Here is a 24,499-nt window from a genome sequence, read left to right on the forward strand (position 1 = left end):
TAGATGACTTTTGTATTTTTATAGCTAAAATGTTATCCTATGCTTAATAACTAACAGATTTTAAATAAATCAAAATTGGGTGTACTTCCTGTGTCGACCGGAAGTTACGCCGGATAAAACAAAATAGCGTTAACACATGTACAAACATAAGTCTATTATCCCACAAAATTTGGTTGTTCAAGTCGTCACCGCTTTAGAGATCTCGTCGAAATAAGGATTTTAGTCTCGGGACAGGAAACGGACAAACGGAAGTGCTCAATGATAATTTAATTTATTATTTCTTGTTAACTTGCCTATCTCACATTATTATTTATCAAAGTAACTGAAACTATCGAATGAAAACAGTTAAACTGATAAACAACTTGATTTGTTTGAACTCTTCCCGTGTGGACCGGAAGTGACGGTCGACAAAATGAAACTGGTTAAACACATTTTCATTCAAATGTCTATGTGAGCTAATCGCATGCTTTTGAACATTGATATTTCTTACAAATATTTATTTATATAACAGTTTTGAAATATAAAATCTCTTACAATTGGGAAAAAATCAATTTAAAGGTCTTATTTTTTAATTTATTTGTATGTTGTGGTTAATGAAATGTATCATTACGTTATGAGTAAAAAATGACGTTTTTGACGTTTTTTTACGTTACCGAAATTAACAGCAACACCGTGCGCGACGTTCAAACAAGGTGAATATAGTTCATGTAATAAAAATTTTGAGATTTATATATCGTAATCAACAAAACTGCTATCATGACCTTTTTTATAGAATAGTTTCTATAACTAATATTCCCACTTGCAAAACGGGAATATATCAATGTATGTACGAAACCAGGGGGTGGACTAGGACTAGAATAGGCTGTAACAGTTGCCTACCCCATTAGATATATAATATTGGATAAAAAAATGTTTAAATTGAAGCGGGAGGGGCTGACTTTTTCTAAAACATACATTTTTTCTAAATTAACACATACATGTATATAATTGATTTCTTAATTCTAAAACGATGCTGCGTGCCTGCTATGGACTGGACCATAAGCCTCTTCCCTTATCTCTATCTCAAAATGACCAATCGAAGTACGTGTTTTTCCAGATAGCATTTGTTTTAAAAAGATAATCAATGGATTATGAACGGTTTATCAAACGTACACAAGCGTTTTCACTTTATCGAATGTTCGGATCTAATAATAGGAATGTTTTCTGAATTCATATGTAAAATTTATTCTGGCGAAGGCGCATATTTTATCTTGTGTGTATTAAAGAGAATTGGCAGGTTTAAATCTCACTATGGAATTACCTTGCTGAAGAGATCACGTGACTCATTTCACTTCCTTGTTTCAAATTCTTTATAAACAAAGTGTACTTACATGTGTGTAGATTTATAATTTAAACGCCACAATGTATGGCTCGAATAGACATAGAAGATATTTGTTCCTAGGAATCCTGCTTTTATTTCTGGGTAAGATTTTTTAAAAATTTTAATTGGAGGTCTATATATTTTTTGGAATAAAATTTACACGAATTCCCATTGTTTCAGACCATTAATATCCTTTTTAAGAAATATTTTTTAAAGATTTCAAGATTACTACATGATCTGATTAACTTGATGATAGTTGTTTTACCAATGAGAAAACATGACAATTCACTATTACTAATATATGTATACGCATTGAAAATCTTCATTTCTTGATGTTAAAATTTATGCTTGTAATTCTGTTAATGATTACATGCTTTGTTTAAAGAATCGAGGAATATCGGTGCATAGAGTAGGCAATCTTGCAATTTGATCACCTGTTTAGTTGTTTTGTATGTACACATTTTACAGAGGTGAACTCATTGAGGCGTACCTGTTCTGATTCACGTTCGTAAATGTCTGAACAGATTTTAAACAATCTTGTTATCACGGGGGAGATTATTTTCGAGCGACGGTTCGAAGAGATAAGCCTGCTGATAAAGATGCTTAACTCAAAGACCATTTTCTGTATATAGGCACCCTTCCCTCAACTCTATAAAAGACTATACCTGACCACATTGATTTATCATCGAACATGAAAGTCCCCTTATATGAGAAGATTTTAACTTCCTACGTGTATTTTGGAGTTTAAACTTTCGCTTTGTAGGCTGACTATCGATATTATGACGATACAGCAATAAACTTATTGAGACGTGCCTATGATGATAAAGTTTTCTATTTATGATTAACAATGCCAGCATTTTGTTGGATTATTTTTACTTCAAAATGTGTATATGCGGATGTTAGATATACAGGCATCAATTTTTTTTGGTTAGCTTGATCTTTTTATACACGTACATGTAGTAAAAGGAAGGAACCTCTCTTCGTTATACTTGTATTCACTCAGCGAATGCGGAATCAATTCTAAAAATAAATCAAAGTGGGTCCACTAAAAATCATACAGATACCAGTTATTATCTTAATCCTAGGCCAAATCTTCTAATCATATAAGGAAAATAAAAATAAGGGAAAACTCGAATTAGAGAAAAAATGTGGAAAATCTCTCTCTCTCTCTCTCTCTCTCTCTCTCTCTCTCTCTCTCTCTCTCTCTCTCTCTCTCTATCTCTCTCTCTCTCTCTCTCTGTGTGTTTTGAGATATATCTAGAAGTTTAAATGACTCTCCCCTGTGCGTAATAAAACCAGTACCGCCTTGGTAAGAAATCTAGATATCGCCAGTCATGTAGCCAAACTTCCTGGTCTTGTGTACACCCTTTACACGCCATAGACTGAAAAGTAAACTTTAATTCATAAACATCTCAAAGTACGCCTTGTCATGGTAACCCTCATAGTGATCATTAAACCATAAATAACTCGCAGCACACTTCTATGAACACGATTCCTTTTGTTATATTTCGGGGAGGTTTTTTTCTTCTAGATACATTGTATGATGTTTTGAAGATCAGTTCTTATTTTTAGATTTTTAAAAAAAAGTTTATAGTATGTTCTTGTTTTGGAAAGTATGCATGAAGAAAAAAGAAAATGAAAAAATTCAATCATAACCGCCAAAGATACAGTCCTCGTTTAAAAGTTTACGGTTCACAAGGCTTAGAATACTCATTTACATTAACATCTCAGTAACATTTACTAGTTCCCTTTTAATTTTGAGGCCTTGGTCCAAATTAAGCATCCGGATTCAGATTTCCACTTTGTGGCAATACTCTTGATATTCTGTTTTTGCTATTGTACATAAACGTACTATTCTTAGCACAAGATAACCTGTACCAGTACCAATGCACATCTAGTTCTATCGCGGTGGAGCAAGAGTAGCTATAAGGCCTTAGCCAAACTTCCTTTTCTTTAGCCCACTATATATTTCGCATGGATATGTGTTTTCTTTCTACAGACAATGAACACATAAACACAAACCACAATGAACTGAAGAGCTTTCACATGTTAAGTACTCTGTAGAAATGTCCCTTCGGTTAGGCCTAGACAAGAATCAATGCTTGGACATGGAGCGAAATGGGTCAAAATTTGTATGCAATGTTTTGAATGATAATGCGTACATTTCAAATTTTCTTCAAATCATTTTTCTATTATTTTTTTTATTCACAATATTCTTGTAATACTTAAGGCTTCAAAAATAATAAACTATGAGCAATTGCACTTTTGATTTAAGATTAAAACTGTTTTAATTCATATTAAAGTGTTCAGTTACCAGCAAAATGGTTGATTAGGAGTATGTTCATGTATAATTTTAGGAGATTATCAACATTAGAAATGGGCATATTGAGAGGGAGTGTGTACGAAGTAACATCAGCATTTAAAAGATAACGGATTTTTTTTCCTGGTTTAAGATAAACTATTGACACGGGACGGATTTTGATTTTATCAACCCAAGCGCACCAAATGATAGCCATGATTATTCTGGTGCATTTATCTTCCTCATTAACTTACTAAACAGGGAATTATTTTTTTCACTGTAATGAAAAAATGAAGAAGTTCTAAGAACTGCTACGTTTAACACTCTTCATACTGTTGCCACTTACACAGTGGGTTTCATATCACACTTACTGAAAGATAATTACAAGTATAATCACATTACATTACGCAACGTGTGTATCTGTTTTGCAGATCCTGTATATTCACAGGCAAAGGAAGAAGAGAAGCTTATTGAGCCTGTCCCTCAGGATGGATTCTTTAACAATCTGAACCACCCAGACTGGGGAGCAGTCGGTTAGTTACATCTACTTCTGTGTAGCAATATGGTCCCCCAGAACTACATACATGTACATATTTTGCATGCTACATGTATATCTCAATATGTACAACGTTTTCTATTATACATGAAGTTTATGCATGTACATAAGTGTTAAGCATTTACTGACAAATTTTGTTCACTTATATGGACAAATTACACATTAAGTGAAGATAACATAAATTTTCTATAAACGAAAAAAAAAAAATAGAATTGGGTTGGGGTTGAAGAACTCAAAGATATGTATTTAATTAAGTCGGCGATAAATATTAAACAAGCCAATCACGTATCTGGAAGTGAACATTCGATATTACACGCCAACTCTCTATTTAGATGACATTTTGATTCGCAAGTCGCCCCCCGCCTATCAAGATGGCGTGTACGAGCCCGCGGGTCAGGACCGACCTAACCCATTCACTATCAGCGAGATCGCCCACAAGGGAAAAAGTGGCCTCGGATCGGCCAGAAACAGGACGGCCATGCTGGTGTACTTTGGTAAGACATTTGACCTTTCTTACAAATCAATTTGGAAAACTACGAACTGCGATTTTTATTTTTCTAATTGGAAAAATTTCAGACTGCGTATTTTTTCCCCCAAGTGCGTTGCCATAGACCTTATATATTAAAGACTATTTTTATAACAAGCAGTGGACACCTGCTAATAGTATTATGTTCGACCCAGAGTCATTTTCTCTCTATCAAACTTTGCGCATTTCCAACAGAGTTCTGTGGGAGGAAAACAAAATAACTTGAAAATCATGTGTTGAAGAAATTAATAAAGATAAGGGTGAAATGAAGAAGAAAAAATAATTCGATTCTGGAAAATGTTACATGTTCACGTATCAAAATTATTTATCGCATTATAAGTTTTTGTATGAAAATGGTATTGATATAGAGTAAAATTTGAAGTGTTTTTGTTTTAATCAAGTACGATATTTTTAAAAGTATCTTATACACTTGGTAAGATGTAGAGTTGAAAAAAAAGAATGATCTAATCGTCCCAGAAATATTTCTAAAATTAAACCCAATAACTGATTATAGGACAGCAAGTTGTGGAAGAAATCTTAGACGTCCAGAGACCAGGATGTCCAAGAGAGTTTTTTAACATCCCTGTTCCTAAAAACCACCCGTTTAATCCTGATAATCTGGATAACCTTCAAATGCCACTACAAAGATCAAGGTTCAACCAAAGAACGGGCCAAACGGCTGGAAACCCCAGACAACAGGTACGTAATGATCCATGCATGACTCGCACCCATAATACAATATCTCCATTTACAGTCACGTGATATAAAAAGGACGAAACTTACAAGAATATTGAAAGAAAGCAACATTTTTACCTACGTATGTGTGCACTTATAAACCTTATTTGTATCATGACATATACGAGCAATAAGTATATACATATAATGATTTAAAAAAAAATTAATCACGTAGCCTGGATATAGAAAAATCTACCGCCCCCTCAAAGCCAGTGAAAGAATATCTCGTGAGGGGATAATATTTTAAAAGGTTTAAATTTTTAAAACAAACATTCTCTTATTATTTCTCGAGAGAGATTAGTACAGTAAATAAAATATCTCATGTAAACATATGTTAACACGAAACCCTATATCTTTTAATTGACAGGCAGTGCTATTTTTGAATCAGGAAGTATATGTCAATGAACGTGTACACAGGAGTTGGTAGCATGTTTTAGGTATACCGATATGACGCATTTAAAAAAAAAAGAACAGTTAACCATGAAAAAAATATCTTATTTCTTGAAGGTATCGTTAAAATTCTATGTCTAACAATTTGCTGTACATTGTATTATAATAACATACAATTTAAAAAAAAAACCAATTACTCGGAACTTGGAGGAAGAGTTTTGTAACTAACATTTTAAATGAATGTCTACTTTTTCCCCTCTCGCGTACATGTGTAAAGCCTGCCAAAGTGTTACACATATATACTAGTAGCTATTTAATTGGCATTTCATCTACTCGTTAGTAATTGGTTTTTTCTTTCTTATTAACACCTTTTTACGATCATTTTCATTTACAGTCGAAGTTTATAAATTATTCGTAAACTAAAATTACTGAATTTTTCCTTGATTTTAAATTTTAACTTTTCTCTGTTATGATAAGGATGAAAATTACCAAGTTCGTATGGAGTATATTGAACATTCTAAAAATTTAAAGAGATGTTCCAAATTGTCAACGCTGGCTTGAGGAAACATTGAATTGTTTTGTATAGATATTGCTTTGTAGTCATAAAATCATTCTGGTTTGATGTGGTCTTTACTATTGAGAACTGCACACATCTCAATATTTACAATACGCCCTGTATAAACTGAAGAACATTTCACAGGAACAGTATCATTTCATTATAGGAGTGTACATATGAACAATGGTAAAAATTTATTGATTCCATAAACTCTGTTGTAGAGCAATGTCCAAGTACAACACTTTTTGTAAAGCATTGCTTGTATATTTATCTAATAAAAAGACATTGAATGCACTTACTTATTTAAACTGAATCTACCCTATGCACACATTTTGTGGTACGATCAATCGATAAAAATCTCAATGGAAATTCTTAAACTTAGTCTTGCCCTTTTAAATTGCAGTCGCCAGTTTTACTCAAAATAACTAAATAGAATAACTTGTTTATTCTCAAAATATAAAGTATTGCCCACTTCTTTGTTGTTATACCAGTACGCAAGATTGAATATAAAAACAAAAAAATTCTTTTCATTAATATAGTTAAATGAAATAACACCCTTCATTGATGGTACATTGTTTTATGGACCCGGAAAAGCTTGGACTGACGCCATTCGTGAGTTTAAACATGGTTACCTAAAGGTCAGAGATCCCAGTACATATAACCACACAAGAAAACAGTTTCCGGCAGATAACGACATCCGACTTCCGTTCGCCAACCCTCCGCCACCGGCTGATCATTATTTAAAACCCGTCAATCGGTTCTTCAGTACGTTTATCTAGTATATCTAAATAAAACTTAATAAAATAAAATATATAAATACATTTAGATATAAAAATTATTTCATCAGATCCTGGTATGACTAGTTCTTGTCATAGACACTTAAAGTTTACTGATATTTGTAGGACTTGGAAACCCGAGAGGATTTGAAAACCCCTTCTTACTTACGTTTGGAGTAATATTTTTTCGCTGGCACAATTTTATTGCGAAAAGTCTAAGAGATAAATACGGAGACGACGATGAGCGCCTGTTTGAGGAGGCCAGAAGGAGGGTCATTGCCCACCACCAGGTTCTTACACTCACAGGTCCTTGAGGGCAGGATCGGGGTAGGGGGGCAGGGTCCTTTCCTCAAGCGCCTGTGGTTACACAGCGTCAATAATTTAAATTTACATTACTGTTATAGCATCTGTCGAACAAATTAATCTGTTTTACTTCCGTAACCATATTTTCTTTATAAACATCTTTTATATTTTTTTTATTTATATATTTAAATATATTTTTATCACACATTTGTCATTGTGTTTATGGTATTTAGAAAATTGTAATGTACGATTGGTTACCAAGATGGCTAGAGATAAAAAATGAGACCACTTTCTTTGAAATTCCAAAATATATTCGGGATCCGGATGAAGGTATCAATTTTTTTTTACCAGCTTCAATTTACTTTTGAAATATGAAATAGCGTTCTGTTTTTTTCTAACTTGTAATTTTCACAATATATGAATTATAATTTTACAGCATGTACAGGCAAACTCTGTGCTTTCAATGGTTATGATTCTGAAATACATCCGGGAATTTCTCAAGAATTTCAAACAGCAGCTATGCGGTTCGGTCACACGCTTGTCACACCTGGTCTATGGCTCAGGTTTGTTGTAATTATGGTGAATATTTAAAAGAACTTTTTTTTTTATCAAATTAAAAGAATGACATTACAAAATTCGATGGCATATTGTAAATCCCCAGTAAAGATACTTTAGAAAAAACTTAACTTGACTTGCGTATTCATATTGTAGGGGACCTGGAAATTCAACGAATTGCAATTGGAGAAATCACACTTTGGGAATGCCAAACCAGCCACACGGCCCTTCTTATCGACCAATTAGACTCTGTAATGCTTTCTGGAATAGCAGAGTAAGGTTTTCAAATAAATCCTATTTGTTTTAAATGAAAAAAAAATCAAGATGGTGTAATCCACAGGCTTTTTATACAGCCCCTACGTATCTTTATTTCTATTGTTTTAAATTTAATAGGAACCGGTGGATTCAACGATGGATGACATCATTCGTGGGATGTCCTCTACCTTAGCTGAAAAAGAAGATAATATTGTCGTTCCTGACTTAAGAGGTAATAGGGGGGGGGGGGGGGCTTTCTGTTGTATTTTGTTACAGTATGTGAATATTTATACCACCCTTTTACTTTAACATTTGGGTATAATACTGTATCAAAAGCATTGACTACAATGTACCTTGAAGTTTGAATGACAGGTTTTCAATAGGTGTTGTTTCTTTCTGTTTCAATTCAGAGCACCTGTTTGGTCCATTGGAGTTCTCACGGCGGGATCTCGTTGCTATCAATATCCAACGTGCGCGAGAACACGGATTGACAGATTACAACTCCATTAGGAAGGCGTTCGAATTGGGTCCTTTGCCCTGGGAACATGTGACAAGACATCTTACAGTAAAATTATTATTCAACCTATATAACTATTAATCATTTAGTACTAATAGTCTTCCAAATGCACTCATACAGTTATGTACTACATGTATCATATTGTACTCTGTCCCGAGTTTTTGCTTCCACCACTTTTTGCTTAATATTTCGATAATCATAAATACCTTTATGCTCGAACTACTTTCATCCACTAATATAAAAAATGTCCAGATGATCTGTTTTGAAACGCTTCAGGTTTCAATACACAGCCAAAATTAGAAAATCTACGGGGATTTTGCATTTAGCAGCCATTATTAAGCCCGGATGATAACGTTGAAAAATTGCTTTATAAATCTCCGTAAGAAATTTGTTTTCATTCCTGTGAACTTTAATGAGTGAAAAATGATAATTGTTCAATGAAGATATCTTGGATATATTCCCTTTTATCGATTTCAACTGTATTTCTTTCACAGGTATGTGTATTTTTAATAAAAATCATCAAAAAGTGATGGAAGCAATAACTTGGGACAGACTTTAGCCTTGTTGTGGAGAGCGGTTTAAACCGAATTTGCAATTTTTCATAAAGTATCAAAACGTCCTATATATTTGATGATGATTCACTGTGAATTGAACATTTCAATTGTATTTAACGGGTTAGACAATTTTTACGTTTAAAGGAACCCGAAAAGCTGGTCAACCTCTATCAGAATGATTCTTCAAAACTTGACCTCTTCGTGGGGGGTCTGCTGGAAACGACGGACAGCGGACCGGGACCCTTGTTCCAAAAGATTCTTCTAGACCAGTTCATGCGTATCCGTCATGGTGACCGGTTTTGGTTTGAAAACAAGGGAAATGGGTAATTTTATTTAAGAACTTCTTGCTTCAACATGTGTTCAAAGACTATAAAGTAAGAAGAAAAACCAAAAGGTTTTCTTTTATTCTTTTAAACAATAAAATGCTTTCTTTAGTGATTCATGCGGGGTATGAAGGTGGCGATGTTGCATAAAAATACAAAACCCGCGTTAGCAAGTTATGTAAGTTTTTTTTCTGCAATGATCGCTATCTTCATAACACCCGCATGAATCATCAAAGAACGCATTTTATTTTATTTATATTTACATCTTTCATTTAACAAATTAATAAATTGATTGTAAAAAGTAAGTTAAATTAACGTAATTACTGTTGATGTACATCAGTACGTTAGCTAAAGAAACGGCCAAATCATCTCCTATGGGAATTTGCGTCTTACATCATCGTGGTTATTTCGTGCAGTCTGTGATTTTTCTTAAGTCGCTGTAGGTTTCGATTAATCGATAAACGGGGCCTGTAGATTTTAGTCCTGAAAATTTTTGAAGAGTTTTGAATCAACAATAAGTTTCCGTAAGAAATAGAGGGAATCATACTCGGTAGATGTAAACATGAAAATAATTCATAAGAATGGCCCTTCTGTTTGATACCAATAATTAAAATAACAATGCAAATCAACTTCTTAAATTTCTTTAATGCAATTGAAAGCACTTGAATTTATTTGAGAGAGTCAGATCATTTTTAAAAATTTGAATACAAGCATGTTTTCATGGTGTGTACATGTATTAATGCATCGGACAATTAATAAAAAGTTGATATATAGAAGTGAAGGATTTTGTTCTTCAGTAATTTCAAATAAGAAAACATGTTAATGAAAATATTTTCAAAAGGCTGATTGTTCTGTGTGTTAAATAATAGTATTTGATTATGATTGCATTGGTGGTTTGTCTTTTCTGAAGATATAATTTCACTGATGAAGAGATTGAAGAAATACGTAAAGTGACACTAAGGTCCATCATTCTGAAAGTCACAGACGTGAGAGAAGGAGAAATCCAAGAGGATGTCTTTATTCACAGTAAGTTTAATTCAACACTATGGTGCCAAAGTTTTGTCATCACTGGTCAGATTATTACCATATATTTACATTTTCCAGTGTCTTTGCCTGTGATAACACTACGTATCGATTTTGTACTATATAACCCATAATACAAATGACGCCAAATCGAGGCGCCAGCGCGGTTTGCTTATTAATATTTTAATATATAATCGTACGATTGCTTAAAATTATATAAATATAAGTAATAAGGAATCATTCTTTGAATATTATGAGATGATAATTTCGGTCGGGGTGTGATCAAATCTATCATAAAGCCCTTCGGGCTTTATTGGATTTGATCACACCCGACCGAAATTATCACCTCATAATACTCAAAGAATGATTCCTTATTCCTTATACACTGCCAACTGCCAACAATCATAGACTGAGTACAAGAGCGACAAATAATTTGATGGACATGACGACGCAAATGTTTCACAAGACCGAAGGCCAAGGACAACATTTTGAATTTTGCCCAAGGCTGAAGGCCAAGGGCAACATTTTAAAATTTTGAATTTTGCCCAAGGCTGAAGTCCAAGGGCAACATTTTGAATTTTGCCGATCCAGTAGTCCAGTCACATTCGTATGATAAAAGGAGAATAATTGTTGAGGTGTCGTGTATGGACTCTGCTATTTACCAGCTGATGATGCATTTTCATTTCATATTATTACAGAGCCAGGTGATGTGTGTAGACAGCCTTGTCAGTTAAACTCTAATCAGACTGATGTTAAATGTAGCGTCAATAGTGAATCAGTCACAGTCCTCAGCGAAAGTTGCACATCCCTAAAGCACTACGATTACTTCACCGGAAGTGGAGCAGCCTACATTTTGACTTTTTTGGGACTTGGACTTTGTGTTCCTGGTAGGCATCAATTCATTTTTGTACAGAAAAAGTAATTTGACAGTCACAAGTCCTTATCGTTCTACCTTAACAGTTTTACCCTTCGAACAATTCATAAATTGTTTATTTTTATTTTTCAAAATTGAGGGTAAAGAAAAAAATATCTGTGATTTATATGATGGTGTATGAAAACTCCTGTGAAAAATCTCACCTGTTCATTAGTTAATTGACTTACTCCAGGTACTGTGGGAATTATGATATGTATGGCGAAATACAGGGCCAAGCAAATGCAACGGGGTCGTCAGAGACGGTCTCCTCACCGACCAAATGACGACCCAAACGTCTTTGCAGGTAAATTGTACAATTTTGTTACGGAAAAAGAACAATATTAACTACAGAATTATTTAACAATCTTAATATGTTTGTAACCTTTATCTAATGAACATAACTGATTTTTTTCGCATCTTTTACTCTTTTAGCCGTTGAATGGGTGGGCCCTAATTCGGACGAACGCAACGTGAAAGTGAAATTGGACAGAAGCAGAAAAAAGATACACGTTGAAGATATGCGCAGAAAACCTTTACGAATGTTGGATTTGAGATCGGTAAAACAAAAAGTGCACTACCGATTGTCATCAGACGGCCTTCAAAATATCATTGCTATCCGAGTACAGGGAGATATAGACCTGGTAAGAAAAAGGAGAACAAAAACATTTTTTGTAAAACTCAGGGTTGAATCATCTGTAATGGGCACGTTTTATGGAAATTTTTAGAATTGTAACGTCATTTGATTTTATTACATAGAGTATATCATTGTTAAAGTATACATAATGTTTTGAATATTTATTGAATTGTAAAGTCAAAAAAGTTTAAAAATAATAGTTAATAAAATCATAATGACAAAATTATTCTATTTTTGGTCAAAATGATGTTTATTGTTAACCAGTATCTAACATTGAACTTGGATTATTGATTTGGCAGGTACTCAAGTTTCTGGATTTAGAAGAACGAGAAAAGTTTAAGAAGAGTGTGGATAACTTTCTAGTCGATCTTCAAATTGAACGGGAAATTCACGAGTTTACGGAAAAATCGATTTATGATAACGCTCAAACCAAGGAAGAACGCCAGAAATATCTAGATAAATTCTTCCGAGTCATTTGCCTTCAGGTATATGAGATTAATGTAAAAATCTAGTTTTCGTTTTGCTTGTTTTTATACCCCCCCCCCCCGCTCAGAAGGAGAAGGGGGGGGGGGTAGACTGATTTATCCTTGTGTGTCTGTCTATCCGTCCTTCTGTTTGTTTGGTCGTAACAAAAAATTCTGTCGCACTTTTTATTGCATGTGCTTGAATTTTTAACACACTCTTTGTTTAGGCATGCCATATTGTAGGACTAATTTGTGTACTTATCGGACGTCAATTTTTTGTTAAATGACGACTTCACTTATTTTTAGCTTAAACCTTTTCAATAATTTTTTTCTCAAAGATTTCCCAGCAACTATTTATTGCAGGAGTAAGAAATCTTAACACACTTTTTGTTGGGCATGCCATATTGTGGGATCTATATTTGGACTAATCGGATGTCAACTTCCTGTTAAATGAAGACTTTGTTTATTTTTAGCGTCAATTTTAAAACAAATTTTCATCAAAAATTCTCACTTATTAAATACATATGTTTTAATTTTTAAAACACTCTTTCTTGTGTTATGTTGTAAATTTTGAATTTACCGGGTGGCAGTAAATACAAAATTTACAACATGACAACTGTTGTCATGTTGTAAATTTTGTATTTACTGCCACCCGGTAAATTCAAATTTTACAACATTACACTTGTAAGCATGCTATTTGTGTACATGTATCAATTGGTGGTCAACCTCCTTTCAGATGTTGACTTTGCCTATTTTGTATATTCACATCAGAGCAAGGTGTTGCTAGTAAACATTGGCTCACATATATCTTGTTGTTTTTAAAAAGACATTGCTGAATCGATGATCATAATATATTTTAGTACAACAATGTAATAACTTCCCCCCTGTAATACAATGTATCAATTTGAGCAAATTCTGCCAGTCTTAAAATAGGTTTACATGTGTGTTATGTAAGGGTTCAATATAAGGAAGTTCCTTTTCTTCAATTTCCAAGTTTCGCTTTCCTTGGATTCGGCCTTTCTGTCATTAATTTTTTTTATAGTTATTAAATTGCATAAAATTATATAATTACAAGTAATAAGGAATCATTTTGAATATTATGAAGTGATAATTTCGGTCCGGGCGTGATCGGGATTTATTATACCCCCCCCCCCCCCGCAAACAAAGTTTCGGGGGGGGGGGTATATAGGAATCACCTTGTCCATCTGTCCGTCTGTCTGTCTGTCCGTCCGTCTGTCTGTGCAATCGTGTCCGGTCCATATCTTTCTTATGGAGAAACATTGGAAGTTCTTACTTCACACAAAGATTGCTTATGACCTAAGGGTGTGTCATGACCATGACCCAAGGTCATTCGGACAAGGTCAAGGTCACTGGCAGAAAAATGCAAAATTCGTGTCCGGTCCATATTTTTCTTACGGAGAAACATTGGAAGTTCTTACTTCACACAAAGATTGCTTATGACCTTAGGGTGTGTCATGATATTGACCCAAGGTCATTTGGCCAAGGTCAAGGTCACTGGCAGAAAAAATGCAAAACTCGTGTCTGGTCCATATCTTTCTTATTGAGAAGCATTGAATGTTCTTGCTTCACACAAATATTGCTTATGACCTAAGGGTGTGTCATGACCTTGACCCAAGGTCATAAGGTCAAGGTCACTGGCAGAAAAAATGCAAAATTCTTGTCCGGTTTATGTCTTTCTTAGGGAGAAACTTTGGAAATTCTTACTTCACACAAAGATTGCTTATGACCTAGGAGTGTGTCATGATATTAACCCAAGGTCATTTGTACAAGGTCAAGGTGACTGGCAGAAAAGTGCAAAATTTGTGTCCGGTCCATATTTTCCTTATTGAGAAGCATTTAATATTCTTACTTCACACAAATATTGCTTATAACCAAAGGGTGTGTCATGACCTTGACCCAAGGTCAATTAAGGAAGTTCAAGGTCATTGTTTCAAAAATGCTAAATTCTGTCTGTGTCATGTCTCGTATTAATGGAAAAATTATAAGCTAAAATTTGACACAAAGCTTGCTCTTTTCAGGCCACATAAAATTATTTTTAGATTCTCATCCCCGTCTCTCTGAAAATGGCCTGCTTCGATGAAATTATTTTTTTGGGGAAAAAAAATGTGTGGAAAAAAAATTCGGAAAAAATCGGGCTCAGTATACTTATAATTCAAAATGTTTAAATATCAAATGGCTGCTTGACATGTGGATTTCGTTTGATTCGAGTCATGGTTGTTAACGGAAGGATGCAAATGTCCTCATGCATTAACAGTTAACTTAAAATAAAATGGAATTAAATGATATAAATTGGTTTGTTTACTCCTATTAGCATTAACAGTTTTAAAAAATAGAGCAGTTGTTATTTATAGAAAATGGACAGTGAAATAGACTCATCCAATATTTTCTATAAGAGCAAAAATACACGCGTTATGATTTTTTTCTTAGCGGGGGGTATCAATTGTGAGCTTGCTCACAGTACCTCTAGTTAGATTTGATCACGCTCTGAACAAAATTATTACCTCATATAATTATATTTTATTTTCATGTATACATGTATATAAGGCTCTACAAATATTGATTTCAGGCTTTCAAAAGACAACCTGGACAGCTTCAGATTGAGAACATGAGCGGTGATGATTTAAATAGAATTATCAAAATAAAGCTTACTAGAACAGAATTCGCCGACGCCCTTGGGTTAAAGCCCAATTCTATATTTGTTCGTAACATGTTTATGATGGTCGATAAGAACAATAGTGGATTCGTGGAGTTCCAGGAATTCCTTGACATGTTTGTTGTTTTGGCTTCAGGTAACCAGAATATTGTTGCAAATATTGTAAATTACAAAATGAAGTATACATTTCTAATATATAATACTTGTTCTTGGACTTTAAAAAAAGCTAGTACCTGTATTAGATAAAAGATTCCAGAGAAATTTCTAATTATTGTTTTTGCCCATTGTTCATATTAAATGTTGAGAAAAACTGTCACCTAATCCACGTTTTACCTTTACATGTGATACATAAAGCTCGTGATATTGATAAATAGGAACGTAATAAAATGATTATGCTACAGTTAATGTTTTAACTTCCAAGGGGATGCCGAGGACAAGGCAAGGCTGATTTTTAATATGTACGATGTAAGGAGACAAGGGAAGCTGTCAAGTAAAGAATTCGCTCGCATGATTCAGTAAGTAGGACACAGTGATCATTCTACCTTTTGTGAGAAATAGTTCCTTGCATGCTTGGAATCATTTAATTTCGCTGTGACCAAATTTCGTGGATTTTGTTTTTTTTTAACTTATTCGTGGGGATGTAATTTCGTGAATGCGTCGGTTTTCAGTTTCAGTAAGAAAAATAACCCTCTCTGAATTTGTTTTCGTTGAGGATGTTAATTCGTGGGAGAGGACTACCCACAAATACCACAAAAAAGCCACGAATTGTAATGATTCCGCAGTAATTGAGAATTGTTAAATATTGTTTATATTTTCTTGTAGCTCTATGTTGGATCTCTCCGACTCGTCCATCTCTAACACTGACATGCAAGCTTTGATGAATACGATGTATAAAACAGCCGGGTTGCCCCAAAATGCTGATATTGATTTTGAATCCTTTGCAAAGATTTTCGCCTCTGATGAATATGAGAGTACATTGAAGAAAGCAACACTTGGCATAGAGGGTAAAGAAACTTTACGTTAAACCGTCCTTTAGTAATTGTACTTAATATATCATAAAAATGACCTTCTGTTTGGCACAATATATTTAAAACACTTGCAAGTGATATTTTGCACACATTGAAAATATTAAGCTCCAGATTAGCAAAGCTCTAAAAATGAAAACAGTGATACTCGGTAAAATAAAGTTTGATCCGTCCCTTTTTACTTTAGCTCTAGGCTCAGACGGAAAGCAGGGCGGACAGTCTGTCATGGCAAAGAAAAGAACAACGTTTCTTGAGAGTTACAAGTACGATCATTTAGCATCCTTATTTTTTATAAAATATGTTTTTTACACAATGTCGAGGAAAACATGAAAACAAAATTGGTTCATGAAAAATAACAGCGTGATGTTCAGTAACCTAAACTGTACCATGCCAATTGCAGAACGAATAGTTTTCGTTGGAATGTAATCTACAGACTTTCGAATTTTAATAGATACTTATATTTATTGATCATTTTCAAACATTTTAAAATCGCAAAAATAAAAATTACAGCATGGATCATGAAAGGTAAATTAAAGTCATTCCTTTACAGAGTACCGTTCCAGAAATAATATTCAGCACCATATAATACCATTGTATACATTGCTGCACTTTTATCCTTCATAGATATTCCAGTATTAGCCATTTTTCTTACTTTCTTTCACATTTTTGTAGTATAGTATAAACAGGTAAAAATACAAATTGTGAAATCTCTTTTACTTTTTTTTTCAAACGTTTATAACAGACATTTTTTCTTTGGAGATAGATAATTGTAATTTAATTATCGTTGCATTCTTCAGGGGATTATCTTTCTATGAAACGATCTAAAACATGTTATCAATATACAAGTATTTGATATTGACAAGTTCAGTTTATCATGCACAACATTGTTAAGACTCTGAAACTACCGCGTAACAGTGTGTTCACTTTCACTTCCTTGTGCAGTTAGTAGATGTTCATGTAAGCTAGTACATGGTGTTCATTGGATTTTGGTTACATATGTTTAATATGTATATTATTTTTAGGTTTAAAAACCGAGATGATAGGTAAAGTGACTTGACTTGGTTTGAGATTTGTTCGACCAACAGCCATTACTTTTTCTTTTTACTGTGCATTGATATTTAATTCTACGCGCCTGTGTTTTCTGGCAGTTTTGGATTATTATGAAAAGATCCCAAGGAACACTTGAACTCCATGCGTTGGTTTTAAAGCAATATGAGTTTTATCTTGGGGATGGGGGTAAAGATATTTTGCTGCGAAAACTTTGCTAGCATAAGAATTTCTAGATATTTAGAATTTAAACAAATCGTTCAATTTTATACTAAGAAAGATTTGTATGCAATTGTATATGAATTATTTATCTAATCAATTTTTGGAACAAGATTAAATTATTTAAATTATTTAAATTACTTTATAACTAGTTTCTTAATACATTTCGTTTCCTATACAACTTATTATTACCAAGAGTTGATAAAATAATCCATTTTCTTTAATTTAGAAAAGAAAATCGGGATTAAAACATTAATCAGCAACTGATTCACATTGCTTTAAACTGACAATTATTTTTCTACGAGTTGCTTTATTTTGATTTCCACAACGATGCATAAAATCAATGATTTATTATCATATTGTGGAATGTTTTTTGTCTCATTGTCATCATTGCCATTTTTTAAAGTTTTTTTTCTTTCTTAAGTATATACATCTTTTATTTTTTAAATTCATTTTTTTAAATTCATTTTTTCTTTTGCTTATTTTCTTTTACGTGTATTTATCAAAAGACTTCAATTCTGACAAGATGGCTCCCCTCTCTTGCTTAAAATATATACTCTCAATCATTTTTGCATTTTGGCAAATGTCATTCGCCGAGGTTTTCTGTATACTCTAAAAGAGGTAACAGCGAAACAATAAAAGATGTAAAGAAAAAAACCCCCAATACATTATGATAATTTTAAGCTTTGATTTGCAGTGGCCTGCAGAGAAAGAATACAAAAATCAAGGTCAAAGCAAAGTCAACGGAATTACCACCATCACCGGCGGGACAGAAGTTATACGAGATCACGAGAAAAATAGAAAACTATCGACTTCAGATATTCTGGCTATCTCTGTACATTCTGGTTACTATCGGGATATTTTTAGAGAGGGCATTTTGTAAGTACATGTCTATACAGTAATAAATTGCTTATAATTTTAAAGTAACAAATGATCAATATTAGTCATGAATAGAAATCGCATTTCCGTCGCAAAAGTACAAACGTGTATTATTAAAGGAATTCGAAGTTGTTTATGTACTTGCAAATTTTTGCTGTTTGCAGTGACAGTACTTAAAGTATATATATATATATATATATATATATATATATATATATATATATATATATATATATATATATATATATATATATATATATATATTAAGAGATGTGTTGAATATGTATGTAACACTTTGTACCGAGCAAGAAAGTAAATTTGGCCCTTAATCTGAGTTTGACCCTTTACTGATCTTGACCTCTGACATACGAAATCACCGTCTTGCTTTTTAAAGAAAATGTCTAAAGGTTCAAAGCTGAAGTTTCAGAGCACGGACGCTATATTGCATCCTCCTCTCAGGGACACCACTGGTGTAGTCTATGAGTATACATTCAGTATGACGTCATCCTTTCAGATTACTCGTTTGAAAGAGAGCATGCCGGTTTGAGGAGGATCGCGGGTTATGGTGTGACGGTGACCCGTGGCGCCGCCAGTGTCATGATGTTTACCTACGCCAGCCTGCTGGTCACCATGAGCAGGAACACCATTACGTTCCTCAGAGAGACCTTCCTTCATCGCTTCATTCCCTTTGATTCTGCGCATGCCATGCACAAAATTATAGCTATCATTGCCCTGCTGTTTACAGGTACTTAACTACTGAAGCCCCGATATTATCATAAAAATACTCACAGCCACTTAGGCGGAAACAAGTATTTAATTTTCAAGAAGTCTTGCACCTAATAATTGAATGTACACACGGGGTGTTCGGTAGATATTATAATAAATATTTAAAATATTGACACCAAGACTGAAATCAACATGATAGCTGACATGACACCATTATATCTTTGTAACAGTGATACATGTATGACGATCTCATTAGCTCTCACCTATTTTTTTATCAGTCGTTCACTGTGTTGGTCATGGAATCAACTTGTATCACATCAGTACTCAAGCGTCATCAGATCTGAACTGCATCTTCCGGGAATATTTCAGAGCGTATGTGTTTCTTATATTAATTATATACAACGTTAAAATTGATGTAGAAATTTATTTTTCGATTTTCCCGAGATAGGGAGATATGAACAGCAATGTTTTCTCAAAATTTGCCTTTCGTTTTACACAGTACGGATGTCCTAGCTTCGTTCCAGTACTGGGCGTTCGGAACGATAACCGGCCTAACGGGCATTATTCTGACCCTGATCGTCATAGTCATGTACGTGTTTGCGACCCCATACGCCAGGAGAAACCTATTCAATGCCTTCTGGGTCACACACAGCTTTTACATTTTACTGTACATCTTTATGGTGATGCATGGAACTGGAAGATTAGTCCAACCACCACTGTTCCAGAACTATTTTTACGGCCCATTATTTATATTTATTGTGGATAAGTTCATTAGTTTGAGCAGAAATCAAGTGGAAATCGACGTTATTTCTGCGGATTTGCTACCCTCAGGTAAACAGATAATGATCATCACTATAAAATAATAGAATATTCATATGATAATTTTATTTTGTGCAAAATAGTTGTGATAACGGAGTTGAATTTTCTATGGTGCAAAAACTTTCCATCTGGTAATTGAAATTTACCCCTTTTATGCCAGAATACCAATAAATGAAAATAAATTTAAAGACAAATCATTCATTTATATTCATTTAAACTCTTTATCAGATGTAACAGCCCTTAAGTTCAAGCGTCCAATAAACTTTGAGTATAAATCCGGTCAGTGGGTAAGGATCTCTTGCGCCGCTCTCGGTAAAAGTGAGTACCACCCATTCACACTGACGTCATCACCCCACGAGGACTACCTCAGCCTCCATATTCGAGCTGTAGGTCCGTGGACCACAAACTTAAGAAAGACGTATGACGCCAATAATGTTGATTCAGAAAGCTGGACTCCACCAAAGGTTATTCTAATTCTTTAATTAAGACATTTAAGTTGTATGGAACTCAGATTTTCGAATAAGGTTAAAGATGAAGCACAGTATTTAAACTTCACTTGAAAATGACCAGGATATACACTTAATCTCTGTCTGGATGATAAATTGAATGATTAATTCCTGCTTTTATAATTTCTCTATTCAATTAAAGATTTGGCAATTTAAAACCGCTTTTCTTTGCTAAAGAAATACCGGATATTTGCCTGTATTTGACCGACAAGGCTTTAAATTTTACTAGGATGCCGTATAAACTCTGATATATAATTAATAATTTCTACAAAATCACCAACGCTCAAATATTGATTTTATGAAATTTTTAAAAACAATTAACACTCTTCAAAGTTTCTCACATTTGATTATATTACAAATTGGTAAATAAAAGTACATGCCGTCATGAAAAGTAGAAACATTTAAATACTGGAGAACAAGGTTCGAACCTCCCATTTGCTGCTTAAAAGATTAGTAAACAGATTTGAACAATACATTTCTCGTTACATTTAGGTTTATGTAGATGGTCCATTCGGGGAGGGCCATCAAGATTGGTACAAATTCCCTGTTGCGGTTCTTGTGGGAGGAGGTATTGGAGTCACCCCCTTTGCATCCATATTGAAAGACATCGTCTACAAAACCACACAACCAATCAGATTTCCTTGTCAGAAAGTATGAAAAATACTCGATAGAACTGCACAGACATTGAATTTACTCACTTATTTGAAAAGAAAATGAATTGCTAATGCACATTATTATTATTATGAAACAAGAACCTTCTTTGTAAAGCTGTATGCCAAATCAATATGATTGTAGGTGTATTTCCTGTGGGTGACTCGGACTCAGAAGCAGTTTGAATGGCTGACCGACATTATCAGGGAAGTGGAGGAGAAAGACATCAAAGACCTGGTCTCCGTACACATATTTATCACGCAGTTCCAACAAAAGTTTGACCTCAGAACAACAATGCTGGTAGGGTTCAATCTGATGATTCATATCAAAACTCCTATCGAATTGATATATGCTTACAATATATAATAATAGACTCTCGCCATCTGAAATAAATAGCCTTCATTACATTTGCTGTTTCCTCGTGATGCACGGTTTATTCTGAATATCTTACTTTCTAGTATATCTGCGAACGCCATTTCCAAAAGATAGCTGGGAAAAGTTTGTTTACGGGGCTCAAAGCAGTCACACATTTCGGGAGGCCACAGTTTCAAGAATTTTTGGAATCCTTGCACATTGAACACCCAGAGGTTAGTGAAAAAAGTCATTTTGTTGTTAATCAAATTGATTATCAATCCGCCTTTGAATTTTATGCGTCATTTAAATATTATATATTTGCGTGTATTGATTTGTATGAGTGATGTAACATTTCATCTTTTATCTTAGGCGAAACAGATCGGTGTTTTCAGTTGTGGTCCGCCACCCATGACCTTAAACGTCGACAAAGCATGCGCAGAGGCTAACAAAAATGAAGGATATCCAACTTATTCGCATCACTTTGAAAATTTCTAATCATCAAATGTTCCATTCAACTTTGAATAATTTTTTTCAAATATGATATTTGTCGGTGTTGAGAGTGAGCAGCAAAGGGTTTTTTTCTTCTTCTAATTTAAATTATATGACTGGTTAACCTAAGTTCCTGGTAAGTGTTTATGAAAATGATAACCCATTGATTAGTTTAGGTTGACGTAGTTTTTATGTTCAAGTGTAACCTACTTGTAATTTAAATATTGTGTTAAAGGATTATACTGTGTATAAGACTAAACTTTTTTTTATTCTGTTTAATGTATCATTTTCAGCAACGTTTACAATCTTTTTATATATTTTACTTTTACAAATTTACAAAATTCTGTATTCAATGATATTCATTTACTTTTTGATAAACTAAAGCAGTACCAACCAAAAAAAAAGAAGAAAAAAATTATTTTTGACAATCTTTGATTCAATTATTAAGACATTTGATTTTAAGAACAAGTTTATTTGCACATTTGGTTTCTTCATTGTAAACATATAAAGGTAAAATTTTAATAGTTAAAAAAAAAAATCAGAGCCGAACTAACAAGAGCCTGGACTTCGGGCAGTACGTGACAAACTCCGATTTCAGGAAGACGGGGTCTACTCGTTGTTAACTGTCTACCATAGTCATTGGTTAATAGATATGAATGCAATGACAGTTGTCTGACTTTATCAAGGGCTGTATATTTCAGTTAAAACAGTGTCAGTTTCACTCAACAAAGCAGATCTTGGGAGACACTAAACTTTCCAATTTTGTCTGTCTGTTAATTTAATGAGCGAAATAGAAGAATTAGAAGAAAGAAGTCTACATTTGACAGCTTGTGTTGATGATCAACCTACATGTAGATAGTAACATCCCATCGAAAGTTCAAGCTCTTGTTAATACGGATTTAGTGTGTTTTCTCCAGAATTAACAACCGGTGATGACGCTTTGTATACTTCTTTAATGTTGATGTTTTCATTTTTAATTGAATTGACGTACTCTTCTTGTACAACTTACATTGTTTTTTTTATGTTCGAATTCAGAGGGGATATTATACTTGTTTTTGTTTGTTGTAATTTGTTTCAAGTGAATTTGCAATGTCTACAAACTTTATTCTAGGACAATCAAAGACTTTCAATTTCCATTATATGTTTTTTCACATGAACTCAGAAAATAAAACCTCAATGTATTTATAACGACAAAAATGAAAATTTATAATGACAAACGTGATATTTGTATAATGATTGTTTGAATTATTGGATTTCGACTAAGCATAACATTAACAATTAATCGTAGTACTACACACATCATTGTCAATCTCATTTTGGCATAAGACAATATTGATATTTTGTTGCTTTTTAGTTTTTAAAACGATGTCAGAATCAACATTATAGCGGTATATTTATTAAATTAAATCTTTATTCTTTTTTCTTCAAACAATACATTGTTAGTTGCTCTGATCGATTAAACAAACTATAGGTCAAAGAAAAAAAATGAAATATGATAAACCTACATGATGAATATTTTCTTTGTTTTATGATATTTCGATGTTTTGATTTAAAAAAAATATTTAGTAGTTATAAACGTAGAAAATGAGCATACTGGTAATTTGCTCTCATTATTTTAGAGATCTTCATTGAATTCTGTCCTGTCTCTTTTTATGATGTTAAAATAGTAGCTATACATAACTTCATATTTTCATAAAATACTTTTGACATATTTTTTAAATTATAGTTTTGCACAATTGATGTTGAATTTTCTGTTATTGTATATCCATATCATGTATATTTTTCTCATGTAAAAAGTTAAAAAATATTATTATTTAATCGATACCAAAATTTACTTAATATAGTGCATTATATTACATGGATTATGATTTTTTAATATAAAATTGCCCTTGTATTGATTCATGTTTTATAATTCTTTCTTGGCTTGCACATGATATGTGGATTTTAAAGGCAAAAGATTCATCAAGTCGTCATGTGACCTTTCTTGTTGTGGAAATTCATAAGATATATGAATATCATATCGAATTAAAAAACCCCACATTGTATAATAATATTGTAAACCAATATTTATTCACGAGGACTTTGTTTTGCGTTTTAATGGGGATATATTTGTTCGCGAGTACTATTTTTCGTGACCAAGCCACATCCAACCCCCGTGTAATTATCTCAACCATTCTACAACTGAATAATAGTTGGTTTACAGTAACGGTATACTACCAAAGAAGTTTATATATATATATATATATATATATATATATATATATATATATATATATATATATATATCAAACTGATAGCAAGAGACCTTATTTCAAGTATATTTCGATATCAAATATTTTCAGAAAATGACTATTTTATATCAAAACACATT

At 33.3% G+C, this 24,499-nt stretch overlaps 1 protein-coding gene across 4 annotated transcripts; it reads left to right on the forward strand.

Annotated features, from left to right (window-relative positions):
* Positions 1-1,308: 1,308 nt before the first annotated feature.
* On the forward strand, positions 1,309-24,026 carry LOC105334568 (dual oxidase 2). 4 transcript variants are annotated; one of them, XM_066086684.1, is made up of 32 exons: positions 1,309-1,462; positions 4,091-4,192; positions 4,548-4,709; positions 5,256-5,440; positions 6,962-7,187; positions 7,325-7,488; positions 7,735-7,831; positions 7,938-8,064; positions 8,213-8,330; positions 8,450-8,543; positions 8,722-8,876; positions 9,527-9,705; positions 10,616-10,731; positions 11,427-11,615; positions 11,835-11,945; positions 12,074-12,282; positions 12,575-12,760; positions 15,327-15,549; positions 15,835-15,928; positions 16,236-16,417; positions 16,626-16,701; positions 16,949-16,963; positions 17,461-17,481; positions 18,402-18,583; positions 19,098-19,328; positions 19,588-19,681; positions 19,809-20,140; positions 20,357-20,592; positions 21,127-21,285; positions 21,430-21,585; positions 21,744-21,872; positions 22,009-24,026. In XM_066086684.1, exons 1-32 carry the CDS (start codon positions 1,402-1,404, stop codon positions 22,132-22,134), a joined length of 4,737 nt encoding a protein of 1,578 aa, XP_065942756.1. In that variant the 5' UTR covers positions 1,309-1,401; the 3' UTR covers positions 22,135-24,026. The 4 variants fall into 4 exon arrangements, with proteins under 4 accessions (XP_065942756.1, XP_065942758.1, XP_065942757.1 ...); XM_066086686.1 differs by lacking the exon at positions 17,461-17,481; XM_066086685.1 differs by lacking the exon at positions 16,949-16,963.
* The last annotated feature ends 473 nt before the right edge of the window (positions 24,027-24,499 follow it).

Source organism: Magallana gigas, chromosome 6, assembly GCF_963853765.1.
Source record: "Magallana gigas chromosome 6, xbMagGiga1.1, whole genome shotgun sequence".
NCBI classification, from domain to species: domain Eukaryota; kingdom Metazoa; phylum Mollusca; class Bivalvia; order Ostreida; family Ostreidae; genus Magallana; species Magallana gigas.

Bases quoted from the DNA above. Each gene is read 5' to 3' on its own strand.
- LOC105334568 (XM_066086684.1), top strand. From the start codon at position 1,402: ATGTATGGCTCGAATAGACATAGAAGATATTTGTTCCTAGGAATCCTG. The intron at 8,877-9,526 runs GTAAAATTATTA...TTACGTTTAAAG, and splicing joins ATGTGACAAGACATCTTACA to GAACCCGAAAAGCTGGTCAA. The intron at 12,761-15,326 runs GTATATGAGATT...TATTGATTTCAG, and splicing joins TCCGAGTCATTTGCCTTCAG to GCTTTCAAAAGACAACCTGG.